Source organism: Hemibagrus wyckioides, linkage group LG17, assembly GCF_019097595.1.
Source record: "Hemibagrus wyckioides isolate EC202008001 linkage group LG17, SWU_Hwy_1.0, whole genome shotgun sequence".
NCBI lineage: Eukaryota > Metazoa > Chordata > Actinopteri > Siluriformes > Bagridae > Hemibagrus > Hemibagrus wyckioides.
The window spans coordinates 23,760,559-23,775,966 of record NC_080726.1 but is presented as its reverse complement, the minus strand read 5'-3'; the positions used below and the strand labels follow the sequence as shown (position 1 = coordinate 23,775,966).

Below are 15,408 nucleotides of genomic sequence, written 5' to 3'. Positions count from 1 at the left end.
TGTGTGGCAATAATAAAGGCTTCATGCCCCCAGTTCTTCATATAAAGCTAAAGTGTGATTTAATCATGCAGCAGAAGCTTGCATTTGCTTTGGGCAGTATTAAAAAATTTGCTTTTGAAGTTTTAGAATTTCTGCAATTTACTAAAATAACAATTAGCTTAAATAAAGTGCACGTGCTTTTAGATTTTTTTTCTTATTTCAACAAACCAAACAAGTGTTTTTATACTGTGGAAAATACTTGGTTTACTTTTATACTTGGTTTACCTTCCATTCCATTGATGATATTTTCCAAAGAAGATACTGTGTTTTCCAAATCGGTATAATTTGAAATCTGGAAAAATCTGTCTTTACTACCAGCTATTTCTGTCATTTCTTTTGTTGCCTGTTGTTCATTCAGAACCTTCGGCCCAACCTGAAAAAGATTGGTCAAAAGTCAGATTTAATTGGTCAGAAGTGTTAATTAATTATTCATGTTTAAGTAAATTAATGGGATAATTTACATAGCACCAACTGCACTCCTGGTGTCTTAGTTAGCTGGGGAAGGAACCAGATGGGTCAGGTATGCACTCAAAGGGTGATTTATTCGTGGCCAGAACACAAAAACGTCCTTGAAGGCAAAGGAATCAACTCAGGAAATCATGTCTAACAACAAAACTTAGACAAGCAGGAAAAAAGGCTGGCATCAAGCATAACGTGACACTCGAAAACAGATGCTAATACTCGCCGCTGATTCTGGCGAGTTTGGCCTTTAAATACAAACTTTGGTTAATTGCCAGCAGGTGCGGCGGCGGCATTCAGGTGACTGAATGACTGCGTGGTGACGTCACAGAGTGTAACGATGCTTGCAGAACCAGAGCACCAGAGGGAGCCATCACCCGAATATTGACATTTGCAAACTCACTTCCTGTCTTACTCGGGTATTTAAGCAGCACGCTGCCTATTGTTCCCTGCGAAGTATTGTTCTCTCTAGTGGATTACTTACCAAGCCTTGTTTATTGTTCCTGATTGCCTGCTACGTGTATAATCTTTGCCTGTTACTGTTTTCTACGAGTCTTGGTTTTGCGGTTTTGGTTTCTGTTCGCTAGTTCTTGATTTTCCGGTTTTTGACCCTTTCGCTTAGCCATATCGATTCCGATTCTTGCCTGCCGTTTTGTGAATAAAGATCTGCATATGGATTCTACTACGCCTGCCTCGAGTGCGTCCTTACAGAATACTTCGCCTTCAGAGAATCCAGCGGATCCTCGTGCAACCTTAGTTCGCCAAGGACATATGATCCGGTTCTACCAGGACCAGGTGGAGGCGTTAAAAGCCACCAACGCGCTGCTACGACAACGACAATCTCCCGCCGCAGCTCCAGTTCCGCCTCCGCGCAGTGAAATTCCACGCTTCGCGCTGCCAGAAAAGTTTGATGGTGCCGCGGATTGATGCCAAGGTTTCCTGCGCCAGTGTGACAACTTTTTCTCTCAACAGCCGGAGGTATACTGCAGCGATAGCATCAGATGCGCATTCCTTTTATCTCTGCTGACGGGCAAAGCGCTGGATTGGGCTTCGGCTGTGTGGGATTCGGATCCTCAGGTCAAGACCTTAGCTGATTACTTCGCGAATCTGATCAGGGAAGAGTTTGAGTATCCGGCAGGAGGTAAAGACATTTCTGTCCTATTACTGGAATTACGCCAAGGAACGGACACAGCTGCTGATTTTGCTATTAAGTTCCGCACGCTCGCTGCTCAGTCAGGCTGGAATGAGGCGGCATTAATAGCGGTGTTTCGGGAAGGACTTACTAGAGAGCTGAAGGTGGAAATGGCGTGCAGAGACACTGATGTTACTCTCTCCCAGTACATATCCACTGCTATTCGCCTTGACAACCTGCGGCGCCAGCATCGTACTCGCACCCCCACACCTCGTTCCTCACCACTATGGAATACCTCAGCCAGAAGGAGGGAGTCACCGAGCCTATGCAACTGGGGAGGTCTCGTGTTTCTGAGGTGGAGCGCGAACGCCGTGTGCAGATGCAGCTGTGCTTCTACTGTGGACAACCAGGTCACAGAGTCTTCCAATGCCCAGAGAAGCCTGCCACATCCCAGAGAGAAGTCGTGAAGCTGGTTTCGAAGGTTTCTCTTCCTGCCTTCGTCCTTCACAATGACTCTCGTTTTTTCGTCACAGCGCTGGTTGACTCCGGATCAGCAGTGAACCTGATAGACAGCAACCTGGTCAGTGAGCTCGGCCTATCAACTATCCCATGCGCTCCGCCGTTAAAAGTCACTGCCATAAATGATCAACCCATTGGGGAGGGCCTTCTTACTCACCACACACCTCTCATGGAGGTTCAGATCTGATTATTTCACAGAGAAAGACTGAGATTTTTCGTTATTTCCTCACCATCAAACCCTGTGGTCCTAGGCCTTCCCTGGCTTCAACTTCATGACCCGGACATTTCATGGAAGGAGGGGGAATTAAAAAGGTGGTCTACCTTCTGCCTAGAGAACTGTTTTTGCAGCCCGATAACCCGTCCATGCCTTTCCACGTCTATCGAAAGCCCCAAATCATCGCTCCAAATCACACTCCCTAAAGAATACCAAGATTTCCAAGAGGTCTTCAGTAAAGAAAAGGCCGCCAGATTACCCACACATCAACCCTGGGACTGTGCCATTGACCTTCTTCCGAACACCACGCCACCTAAGAATCGCATTTACCCCCTGTCACTTCCTGAAAAGCTTGCTATGGAGGAATATATTGAAGAAGCACTTGCAGCTGGATACATCCGCCCGTCTACCTCACCAGCGGCAGCACGGTTCTTATTCGTAGAAAAGAAGGACGGCGGCCTTCGACCCTGCATTGACTTCCGAGGCCTGAACGCTATCACAGTCCCGTATCCTTACCCTCTTTCCCTGGTTCCCGCAGCCCTCGAACAGTTACAAGGAGCCAAAATCTTCACCAAGCTTGACCTGCGCAGCGCCTACAATCTCATCCGGATAAAGGAGGGCGACGAATGGAAGACAGCGTTATGCCATATGGACTCACGAATGCCCCCGCCGTCTTCCAGTCACTTATCAATGAAGTGTTCAGGGATATGCTAAACAAATTCGTCATTGCTTACATAGATGACATCCTCATATATTCCGCCAGCCTAGATCAACACGTTTCTCATGTTCGTGCTGTCCTCCAACGCCTCACCAACCACAATCTCTATGTGAAACTGGAGAAATGTGAGTTTCACCGTTCCACAGTAACATTTCTAGGATATGTAATCTCGCATGAAGGAGTAGAAATGGATCAATTGAAAGTGTCCGCCATTACATCCTGGCCCGAACCTACCTCCATCAAGGGTTTGCAACGCTTCCTTGGATTTGCGAACTTTTACAGGAGATTCATCAGGAACTACAGTACCATTGCTAGCCCAATGACTTCACTGCTGAAAGACAAGCCCAAGAAATTAAAGTGGACTGATCATGCCAGAGCTGCTTTTCAGAAACTTAAGAAAAGTTTTTCTTCCGCTCCGATACTCCGTCATCCTAACCCTGAGCGGCCATTCATAGTGGAGGTGGACGCTTCGAGCTGTGGGATAGGGGCTGTGCTTTCTCAACGTCAACCAGAGTCCGGAAAACTGCATCCTTGTGCCTTTTTCTCCCGAAAGCTCACACCGGCTGAAATGAATTATGACGTAGGGAACCGGGAACTACTATCAATAAAGGCTGCCCTGGAAGAGTGGAGGCACTGGCTCGAAGGGGCCCGCCACCCGTTCCTGGTCCTTACCGATCACAGAAATCTGGCCTATCTTCAGGAAGCCAAGCGTCTCAACCCACGGCAAGCTAGGTGGGCGCTATTCTTTACACGATTCAAGTTTTCAGTCTCCTACCGCCCCGGGTCTAAGAATGGGAAAGCAGATGCCCTGTCGCGAATCCATGAAACCCTGGAGCCACCATCCAGCCCAGAGCCTATCCTTCCACCATCTGTCCAAGTAGCTCCTGTGCAGTGGGACCTGATGAGTGAAATTGAACGGGCTCAATCAACAGAGGCTCCTCCCCCAACGTGTCCACCGACCAAAGTTTATGTACCCACAGGTTTCCGCCAACAAATGTTACGATGGACCCATGAGAGCCTGAGTTCAGGACACCCCGGCACCCGTAGAACCATTCAGCTGGTACGACGAAGATTCTGGTGGCCATCGCTCAACCACGATGTCGAGGAGTTTATCCGTTCCTGCTCGGTCTGTGCACAGTCCCGAACGAGCCGTCAGCTACCAGAAGGTCTACTTCAACCACTGCCAGTTCCACGCCGACCCTGGTCTCACATCTCAGTAGACTTTCTCACAGACCTCCCTGTCTCTCGAGGTTTCACCACAGTCATGGTTGTAATCGACCGCTTTTCCAAGTCCTGCAAGTTAATCCCCATGAAAGGTCTGCCTACTGCCATGGAATCAGCCACAGCCATTTTCCAAAACATCTTCCGTCACTATGGTTTACCCGAGGACATTGTTTCTGATCGCGGCCCACAGTTCACATCTCGTGTGTGGTCGGAGTTTTGCAAACAACTCGGGATCAATGTCAGCCTCAGCTCAGGGTATCACCCCCAGTCCAATGGCCAAGCGGAACGGCTTAATCAAGAAATTGGGAGGTTCCTAAGAACATACTGCAGCCATGAGCAACACCGTTGGAGTGAGTTTCTCCCCTGGGCTGAGTATGCCCAAAACTCGTTGCGCCACTCCTCGACCGGCTTAACTCCCTTCCAATGTGTATTGGGCTATCAACCTCCGCTCTTTCCTTGGTCCGGGGAACCCTCGGATGTGCCTACAGTTGAAGACTGGGCAAGACGTAGTCAGGAGGTCTGGGAAAGAGCCCATGTTCGTCTCCAGAGAGCGATCCGACGACAAGAACTCCAAGCTAACCGACGTCGGCGCCCCCACCCAGGTTACCGAGTGGGTCAGAAGGTGTGGCTTTCTACTAGGAATATAAAACTAAAACTTCCTTGTCATAAGTTAAGCCCCAAGTTTATTGGCCCGTTTAAAATTCTACGCCAAGTTAATCCAGTTTCTTTCCGCCTTGAGCTTCCAGCATCGTATCGTATCTCGCCTACCTTCCATGTGTCTTTACTCAAGCCCTTCCACGAGCCTCAAACCACCGGCCCCGCTATCACTGAACCTCCCCCACCACTGGACATTGATGGCTCCCTTGCCTACCAGGTGCGCACCATCCTGAATTCCCGTCGTCGAGGTGGCCGCCTTCAGTATCTGGTGGATTGGGAGGGTTACGGCCCAGAGGAGCGTTGTTGGGTTAATGCACAGGACATTCTCGACCCCTCGCTCACTGAGGAATTCCATCTGAGCTTCCCGAATCGACCTGCTCCTCGTCCACGGGGGCGCCCGCGTCGATGAACACCTGGAGGTGTTCCTAGAGGGGGGGGTTCTGTAACGATGCTTGCAGAACCAGAGCACCAGAGGGAGCCATCACCCGAATATTGACATTTGCAAACTCACTTCCTGTCTTACTCGGGTATTTAAGCAGCACGCTGCCTATTGTTCCCTGCGAAGTATTGTTCTCTCTAGTGGATTACTTACCAAGCCTTGTTTATTGTTCCTGATTGCCTGCTACGTGTATGATCTTTGCCTGTTACTGTTTTCTACAAGTCTTGGTTTTGCGGTTTTGGTTTCTGTTCGCTAGTTCTTGATTTTCTGGTTTTTGACCCTTTCGCTTAGCCATATCGATTCCGATTCTTGCCTGCCGTTTTGTGAATAAAGATCTGCATATGGATTCTACTACGCCTGCCTCGAGTGTGTCCTTACACAGAGTCCCGCAGATCCGTGACACCTGCCTAGAAATAAAAACATGAGCAAAGAAATATAGTTGTTGATAAGGTAAAAAGGAGATTAAATTATTATTACATTCTTCTGAAAGAAATCTCCAGCATCAATATTTAAACATCTTCAGGAAAGAAGACTTAGCACTTTATATTATAATTTTTTTTGTTTTATTAATTTCCAGTGAAAGTATGGCAACTTGTTACAAATAACTCCGCAACTCTCCCTCCAGCAGGGACCCCTAGCTTGAGTTCTATGTCTTCTAGGTCTCAGGCATCATTTCCACGATGTTAACTCTGCCAAGCCCTGAAGCATCCGAACCCAACAGTTAGGCCACGCTATGTTTCTACTGTGGCCAAGCTGGACATTGATGCACAACCTGCCCTGAGAAACCAGCCCTGCAAACCTCAAAGTTGAGCTCCCCCACCTGACCCTTCAGCTTGCTGTTAGCTGTTCAGATACTTTTTGGTAATGTTCTCCACAATGTCACAGCTCTAGTTGACTCAGGGTCGACCATCAAGATCATCCACCATCAGCTGCTAGAAGAACGTCAGCTCCCAACAAGCAGATGCTCTGTCCCACTGAAAATCATGGCAGTGGATAACCAACCAATCACAGTATGGACAGCCTCATCACTCACCAAATGGTACTTGTTACACTGAAAGTTGACTTTTTAACACTGAGGAAACTGTCCTCCTTGTCACCACCTCCCTGGCTAATCAGGTTATTCTGGGATCTCCCTGGCTCTGAGACCACAACCCCCAAATTTCATGGACAGACAAAACTCACTCACTGGTCACCGCACTGCCATTTATCCCTGCTGCAACACATCCATAGAGAGCCCCGACAAACCACAAACCCTCCACATCCCTGGACACATAAGGATTTTTCTTTGTGGTGAAAAACAATGGCGGACTGAGGACATGCATAGACTATCGTGGACTTAGCGCTATAACATTTTGGCATCCCTACCCTCTGCCTCTGGTACCACCTGCATTGGAAGCTCAGAGAAGCTAAAATATTAAACTTTTAATGAGTCAACACTGCGCAAACGCATAATAAAAAGCCAGGATGAGAGGATTTAGTAACAGAATGTTCTATGCACATTGTATTACGGATATGTGAGCAATACACTACATCACCCCCGTGTTAAGATGGGAAAAAAAACCCTTCCACAACATCCACCCCACATTGCTAGAAATGTCAAATAAACATTACTGTACTACAGAACAACAGTAATCCCAGGGCCTCAAAAAGAACAGCAAAATAACTCAGTAGAACCCAAACTACGTTCCACTTCCTTACTATAGTTCTTCCCTCTAATAGAGCTGAACAGGGAGAGCATAAATTCTCAGTCCATATATACATGGGTAAGCCTATATATTTAACAACGATATTACCATCTTAAGGCATGTACCGCTGCGGCGGTCTACACTCTCTGGTCGAGCGCCTTAAGGGCAAAGGTGCTGGTTGAAGGAAGTCAGGTGTCTGCATAACAGTATCCGCAGCGTCCTGGGAGCTACTACAGTCATTGTTATTTCCCTGATCAGCCTGTGATGTGGTTTCCTCAGTCACAGTTTCAGGGATGCTTCGGGCTCGCGGCTGGTTTCCATGCTTCGGGCTCGCAGCTGGTTTCCATGGCGCCTGTGTAGTATGCCAGAGTCCCGCTCTCTGACTTCATATGACACCGGCCCAGTCTGTTTCACCACCAGTCCAGGGATCCATTTATCTCCTCCTCCCCCTGTGTTACGTAGATAAACAGCATCATCCACCATAAAAGACCGATCCGCAGCCCCGCAGTCATGGCGGTCTTTTTGTTGATACTGCCTTCGGCGCACCAATACTGTCGTGCACGGCTTAAGGAAATCCAGCCGCGTTCTGACATGTCTATGAAGAAACAAATCCGCTGGAGACTGACCGGTACAATTGGGTGTAGTCCGGTATTGCAGCAGGAACAGTGAGATCTTGTCCTCCATGTTGAGGGTGGTTCCGGCCAACTTTTTCAAACCTGCCTTAAAGGTCTGGACATATCTCTCAGCCAGGCCATTGGTTGCAGGGTGTCCAGGAGCACTAGTGGTGTGCAGAATACTGTTATTCTTAACAAAGGTTCGGAACTCCTCAGAAGTGAAAGTAGTAGCATTATCAGTCACGATGTGCTCTGGTAACCCGTAAAAGGCAAAAAGCCTCCTCAGCCTTGTGATGGCCACTTGAGAAGTTATTTGTGACATGCAAAACTATTTTAACATTAAAACTATTTTGAATAAGCATCCACCACAATCATGAACATTTTGTTCAGGAACAGTCCAGCAAAATCGATATGTAGTCTTTTCCAGGATGCACCAGGGAACTCCCATGGGTGTATTGGGACCTGCTGAGGCATTTTGCTCTCCAATTGGCATGTTTCACACTCCTTACAATTCTGCTGTACCTCAGAGTCGAGGTTTGGCCCCCAATACATATTTATGAGCTAAGGCTTTAGTTTTAACTATGCCTTGGTGACCTGAATGAATTTCCTTTAACACTGCTCTCTGCAGTTTGGGGGGTATAACAACTCTAGTTCCCCATAGAATGCAGCCTTGCTCTGTGGACAACTCATGCCTTTTTGTGAAAAATGCCCTCAAAGGTCCCTCTACTTGAGACGGCCAACCTTCCATAATGTATTTGTAAATTCGTGAAAGTTCACTATTGGTACATGTCTCCCTAGCCACTTGTGCTGCATTAAGTGGTGCTTCCATTAGATGCTCTGCCAGCAGGGACTGAACTTGAGCAGAGCTCTTTGCCGTACCAATGTCTTGAGTGTCGGGTAAGGGGCAACGAGACAACCCATCAGCATTACTGTGGTCCTCAGACTTGCGATAGACTATATGGTAGTCATACGCTGATAGTATCAGTGCCCAATGCTGAATGCGTGCAGCTGCCAGTGCAGGTAAATTCTTGTGTTCACCAAACAGTGTCAGTAGGGGGCGATGGTCAGTCACCAAGTTAAAATGTCTTCAATGTATGCCGACCACTGCTCATTCTCTGGCTTAAACTCGTCAATTCTTCCAAACAAGGCCATCGTATTCCTTAATATGTAAACCGAGTTGTCTCTCCCCCTCCTTAATTTATCCTCGTCGCCAGTACTGTTATGTATTAAATTAAGACACAGGAATAGCCATGCTTGTCTGTCAACAGTGGCAAAACTTTTAATGCGCAACTTTACACTGCGCAAACGCATAATAAAAAGCCAGAATGAGAGGATTTGGTAACAGAACATTCTATGCACATTGTATTACGGATATGTGAGTAATACACTACACAACCTGATCCAAGTTATGGATAGGGATGAATGGAAGACAGCCTTTGTGAATTCCAGAGGTCATTATGAGTATCTGGTTATGCCATATGGACTAACCAATGCACAAGCTGTCTTTCAGTCATTTGTCAAGAAAATCTTCAAGAGCTTACTTAACCATTGTGTTATTGTATACATCTTGATCTATTCCAAATCTTATGAATTGGTCTGGTCCTGAAATGTCTCCTGTAATACCATCTCTTCGTGAAGGGGGAGAAGTGTGAATTTCATTGACACACCATAACCTTCCTGGGGTATGGGTATCAGCAATAGCTAGGGCATTGAAATGGACCCTGTGGAATAAAAATTCTACTGTACTCAGTACTAAAATCTGACTCCAGCTCCACACTGACCCGACAGCTCAGTCTAAGTGAGACTCATAGTTAGTAAGGCCTCAAAACTAAATAAGCCAATCAAGCAGACTAGATGAATGCAGATAAGAGATTTTATTTTGTAATCAGCGCTGACACAAGAATTGAGATGCTCACGCATGAACGTCCCAACAACCTCTCTCCGGGGAACTCCAACTACAGCCTTTATATACATTTCCCTTATCTTCCCAATGCAACACGTCACTGGTTCTTTGCCTAGACAATCCCACCCATCTTTCTTTTTTTAGACCTTTTAAATTCTTTTTTACACCATTATCTTTGAATTTACAACTTTTCAAATACCATTATAATTAAAACTTCCCTAAATCATTATATTAAAAATTGGGCGTTTCCGCCCCCACCAGTGGGATTGTCTTCGGCCTCACTCTCGCCAACACCTCATTCTTCTTCAGGAGACAGCATGGGTAAGTTCTCAGTCCTTCAGGGGCCAACACCCTTTCTTTTATTACACTCTACACTTCACGGCTTTTCTGATTTATCCACTGTCTTCTACGTATGTACTCTAGATATTTCGCCTGGTACCACCATTGCCATCCAGCACGCGCTGCGTTTACTTCATGATGAGATCACTGCCGCTCCAGGTACCAGTGGAGCGAAGATTGACCATAATAATCTAGGGTGCATCTCTGCCATTGATTGGTCCAAGTTTGGAAAGCCTGGTACCGCAGAGAAGGCCTGCCAGACTGACATCATTGATACAACTATTTGTTCTTCAAAGCCCTTGCAGCCTGTGTGCAAGGCCTGTGACAGGCCAACATGCCGTGTTAAACCTTATATTGTTCTTAAGCTCAAACGACCTAACGAATAAACCTTACCTGAGAACTCACTCCTGCTGTCTCCCGATTATTTCACACTACATCAAACACACACCTCATACATATATCCTCATTTACAAAATTATCTCCCACAACCCCAACAAAGTAAGTGCTGTGACAGAATGGCCGACCCCTTCCAGTATTAAGGATTTGCAGAGGTTCCTGGGGTTTGGTAATTTTTACAGGAGGTCCATCCAGGGGCTACAGCACAGTGGCTACCCCTCACGCAGCTGCCTTAAGGGAAGCCCAAGAAATTACGCTGGTCCAAGGCAGCACAAACAGCCTTCTTGTGACTGTGCCACCCCGACCTACATCATGCTGTGGAATAGGGACTGTTCTATATCAATGACACGGGGACCCAGGGAAGCTTCCATGCTACTTCTTTTTCCAGAAACTAACCCCAGCAGAGGCCAACTATAATGTAGGGAACCGAGATCTCTGCTCTATTAAGGGGGCTTTGGAGGAATGCAGACATCATCCATTTCATGTGCTTACAGACTATAAAAACCTGGAACATATAAATGAGGCCAAGCAATTCAATTCTTGGAAAGAACAAAGAAGGCTTCATTCTTCACACATTTTAATTTTACTGTCACCTACTGACCCAGGTCCATTGCCATGACCCCATTCACACTGAACCAGACCCCAAGCTTACTCTACCCTCCTTCATCATTGTTGTGCTGATACAGTGGGACATCATAGAGGAAATCCGCCGTGCACAACTGAACAAAGTGCCACCTGCAGTGTGCCCTCCAAACCAACAGTATGTACTCCCCACACTTGGACAATGAACCATAGAGTTTGTCCACACCTCACCCAGCACCAGGAGCCCTGCCATCCAATGCTCAACACAACTCTTCCTTAGCCTCAGAAGTCCATGCATACATCATAGCCTGTTCAACCTTCACCCAAGTACACACACCTCACCAGCTACCAGCTGGACTACTGGAGCCACTCCCTTTTCTTTGACACGCTTGGGCCTACATTGTGAGAGAAATCATCACTGACCTCCCTAGCTCCCATGGGTTCACCACTGTCCTCATTGCTGTGGATTGGTTCTCTAACATCAGGAGAGCCCTCCAGATGTCGGAAGCTGGTCACCCACAGCCATGGACACTGCCACAGCCCTATTTAAACACGTCTTCCAATGCTATGGCATCCCAGAGGATACTGTTTCTTTCAGAGAGGTGCAATTTACATCACATGTCTTGACAGCCTTCTGTGAAAAGCTAGGCATTAAAGTGAGCCTCACCTCAAGCCTCAATTAAGCTAGGAACTGGGTTGATACCTATGAACCTATTGCAGCAGAGAACAGTAAAGACAATCAAAGTGTGGCCAGTGGGGGCAGACACTGAACTTCAGGACCGGTTTCAACACACCGACTGGAGCATGTTTGCCACTCAGGCAACCTGTGGTTCCCACTTGGATATTGAAGGCTATGCTTCCTCTATACTGGATTACATTAACACCACGACAGACAGCGTCACCACCCAGAAACAGATCACCATGTACCCAAATCAGAAGCCTTGGATGAACAAAGAGGTTCGCCTCTTACTGAAGGCCCGCAACACTGCCTTTAGATATGATGATGCTCAGGCCTACAGTACAGCCAGGGCCAATCTGAAGTGGGGCATTAAGATGGCCAAGTACTGCTACAAGCTGAGTATTGAAGAACACTTCTCCAACTCCAATCCCCAGCAGATGTGGCAGGGCATTCAGGCCATTAGCAACTACAGGCCCATCAACCCTTCACCCCTGTCTACTGATATCTCCTTTCTCAATGAGCTAAACAACTTCTATGCTCACTTTGAAAGGGATAATCTGGAGCCAGCAATCAAAATCGAGCTCCCAGCAGACTTCCAGCCAGTCACATTCTCCACTAATGATGTCAGTGCAGTACTAAGCAGGATTAATGCAAGGAAAGCAGCAGGGCCTGATGGTATCCCTGGGCATGTCCTCAGAGCATGTGCTGGGGAGCTGGCGGGGGTCCTAACAGACTTATTCAACCTGTCTCTAGCCCAAGCTATTGTGTCCACCTGCCTTAAGACCACCTCCATTGTGCCTGTATCAAAAAACTCCACTGCATCCTGCCTTAATGACTACTGCCCAGTAGCGCTCACCCCCATCACCACTAAGTGCTTTGAGCGGCTGGTCCTGGCACACCTCAAAACCTGTCTTCCTGCCACTCTTGACCCTCATCAATTTGCTTACCGTCAGAACAGAAGCACGGAGGACGCAGTTTCCACAGCGCTGCACTCAGTCCTCTCCCACGTGGACAATAAAGACACCTATGCCAGAATGCTTTTCCTGGACATTAGTCTGTCTGGGCACTGTCATCCCTTCCAAGTTAGTCACCAAAATTGGAGACCTGGGCATCAATGCATCACTTTGCAACTGGCTCCTGGACTTTCTGACCAACAGGCCCCAGCATGTTCGGATAGATTGCCAATGCTCTTCCACCCTCATCCTTGGCACCGGGGTACCACAAGGTTGTGTGCTGAGTCCCTTCCTCTACTCTCTCTTCACCTATGACTGCAAGCCTGTACATAGTTCCAGCACAATTATCAAGTTTGCAGATAACACCACAGTGATTGGACTCATCAAAGACAACGATGAGTCAGCTTATAGAGAGGAGGTGGACCGTCTAGCTGCATGGTGTGCTGGCAACAACCTGTTGCTCAACACTGCAAAGACCAAGGAGCTCATAGTGGACTTCAGGAAGGAGAAAGGTGACACACACACACCTACTCATCTCAATGGAGAGGTGGTGGACCATGTCACTAGCTTCAAATTCCTGGGTATCCACATCTCCGAGGATCTCTCCTGGACTACCAGCAGCTCCAGTCTGGTCAAGAAGGCTCACCAGCGCCTCTTCTTCCTGAGGGCTCTGAGGAAGAACCATCTCTCCTCAGACATCCTGGTGAACTTCTATTGTTGCACCATCGAGAGCATCCTGACCAGCTGTATCACTGTCTGGTATGGGAACTGCACTGTGTCAGCCTGGAAAGCGCTGCAGAGGGTGGTGAAAACTGCCCAACGCATCGTAGGAGTTCCACTTCCTAAGATCGAGGACATTTACAGGAAGTGTTATCTCACCAGATACTGTTTACATATTTAATTATTATCATGGTATACAATACCTTTTTTATTGCACCACTACAATCATTTGCTCATTTGCACTCATTGCATTTACCTCCCACTGTATACTGTTTATATACTGTTATATATGCAAATTATTTATATATTTTTGTATATTGTTTATATATGCAAATTATTTATTGTTATATACTTATTATATATACTAATTATTTGCACTGCGAAATGCACTTCTGGTTAGATGCTAACTGTATTTCGTTGCCTTGTACCCACATGTGCAGTGACAATAAAGTTGAATCGAATCGAATCGAATCGAATCGAATCTAATCTAATCTAATCTAATCTAATCTAATCTAATCTAATCTAATCTAATCTAATCTAATCTAATCTAATCTAATCTAATCTAATCTAATCTAATCTAATCTAATCTAATGATAGAGCTAGTCCCTCCCCTGGGCCAAATATGCCAAAAACTCCTCTGATCTTACACCCTTTCAAGGCATTCTCGGGTACCAACCACCATTGTTTCCATGGTCAGGAGAGCCCTCCAGATGTCCCAATGGTTGACGACTGGTTTCACAGGAGCAGAGAGGCTTGGAAGAGCGCTCATGTGCGTCTCCACAGGAAGGTTTGTCACCAGTACCTCCAAGCCAACCACAGGAGACGCCCACACCCTCCATATCGCCCAGGACAGATAGTCTGGCTGCCCTCTAGGAATATGCACCTTAAGCTTCCATGCTGCAAACTGAGCCCATGATACATCTGGCCCTTTTAAAATCATCCAACAAATTAACCCTGTCACATACCGCTTGGAGTTACCCGCCAGTTACCCAGGTCCCTGTTACAAATAACCTCCCAACTCTCCCTCCTGCTTGCCAGAGGAAACCCTCGCCCATGTTCTAAGTCTTCTGGGTCACGGGGGGTTGCTTTCAGTTTTGCTGCCTCCAGTATACAAACTTAAAAATCCTTGCTCACGCTAGCATTCGCCGCGAAGTATTGTCAGTTAGAGCTGCATACCAAGCCATTGTTCATTGTTCTTAATTTTGCCATTGTGTATGACTCATGCTGTGTTTGTTTGAATTTATTGCTTTTTGGATTAGCACTGTTGCCTCACAGCAAGAAGGTCCTGGGTCCAAATCCTGGGGGCCTTTCTGTGTGGAGTTTGCATTAAATGATACATGTAATACAAGCATGTTAATATTTTCTGTTCTATACTTTTCACTAGAGCTATGAAATAATGTAAAAGTATACACTTACTCTTATAGCATAGCGAACAATCCCCTGCATCTGTAGCACTCTCAAAACCTCTTTGAGGTTTCTTGGAGCTACCAAGACATCAGACAGTAGAATAATAATTTTTTTGCTGTTCTTCCTTGAGCCACATTGAGGAACAAAAACATCTGTGCTGTAGGTAGTACAAGGACAAACACGCTAATTAACACATTGTAGTAAGATGTGTTGTAAACTTTGATAGACTCACTTTTACAAACTCATGAAATTACATTTTCAGGGTTTGATCACGTACAGAATATGGTTGATGACTGAAGTAGTCTTTGTGATCCCAAAAATTTGTTTTACGTGCTTCACCTTATACAAAGCTCTGAGAAGGTCATTGTTTTCTTTAAGACAAAGTTCTTTCCTTATGACTCTCCCATACTGCACTACTGCAATCTTGCACTGAGGAGAGAATTGTACATATATAAATGCTGTACATGTACACTATACAAAATACTGTATACTGAATGCAATTATAGTGCTGCTTGAAAGTTTAAGTATCCTGAAGATATTGTCATTATTTTAGCATAAATGGTTTTCAGGTAAACCCCAAATTATTAAAGGACACAATTGATGGACACAAACAAAAATAAATTATACAGTTCATTTTCATTTTCATATGTGGAAAAATATGTGAATAACTCATTATTAGTTGTTATGAGTTATAACAGTCAATAACTCTTGGCACCTTCATTAGCAACA

At 46.2% G+C, this 15,408-nt stretch overlaps 1 protein-coding gene across 2 annotated transcripts in view; it reads right to left on the bottom strand.

Annotated features, from left to right (window-relative positions):
* LOC131368377 (collagen alpha-6(VI) chain-like) overlaps window positions 1-15,408 on the bottom strand; it is a 45,686-nt gene that overhangs the window by 3,210 nt on the left and 27,068 nt on the right. For both annotated transcript variants that reach the window (XM_058414463.1, XM_058414462.1), the window contains exons 21-23: window positions 14,957-15,108; window positions 14,689-14,836; window positions 265-412 (exon numbers count right to left, since the gene is read on the bottom strand). In XM_058414463.1, the coding sequence (XP_058270446.1) occupies window positions 265-412; window positions 14,689-14,836; window positions 14,957-15,108 (448 nt within the window). The remainder of the gene's footprint in view (window positions 1-264; window positions 413-14,688; window positions 14,837-14,956; window positions 15,109-15,408) is intronic.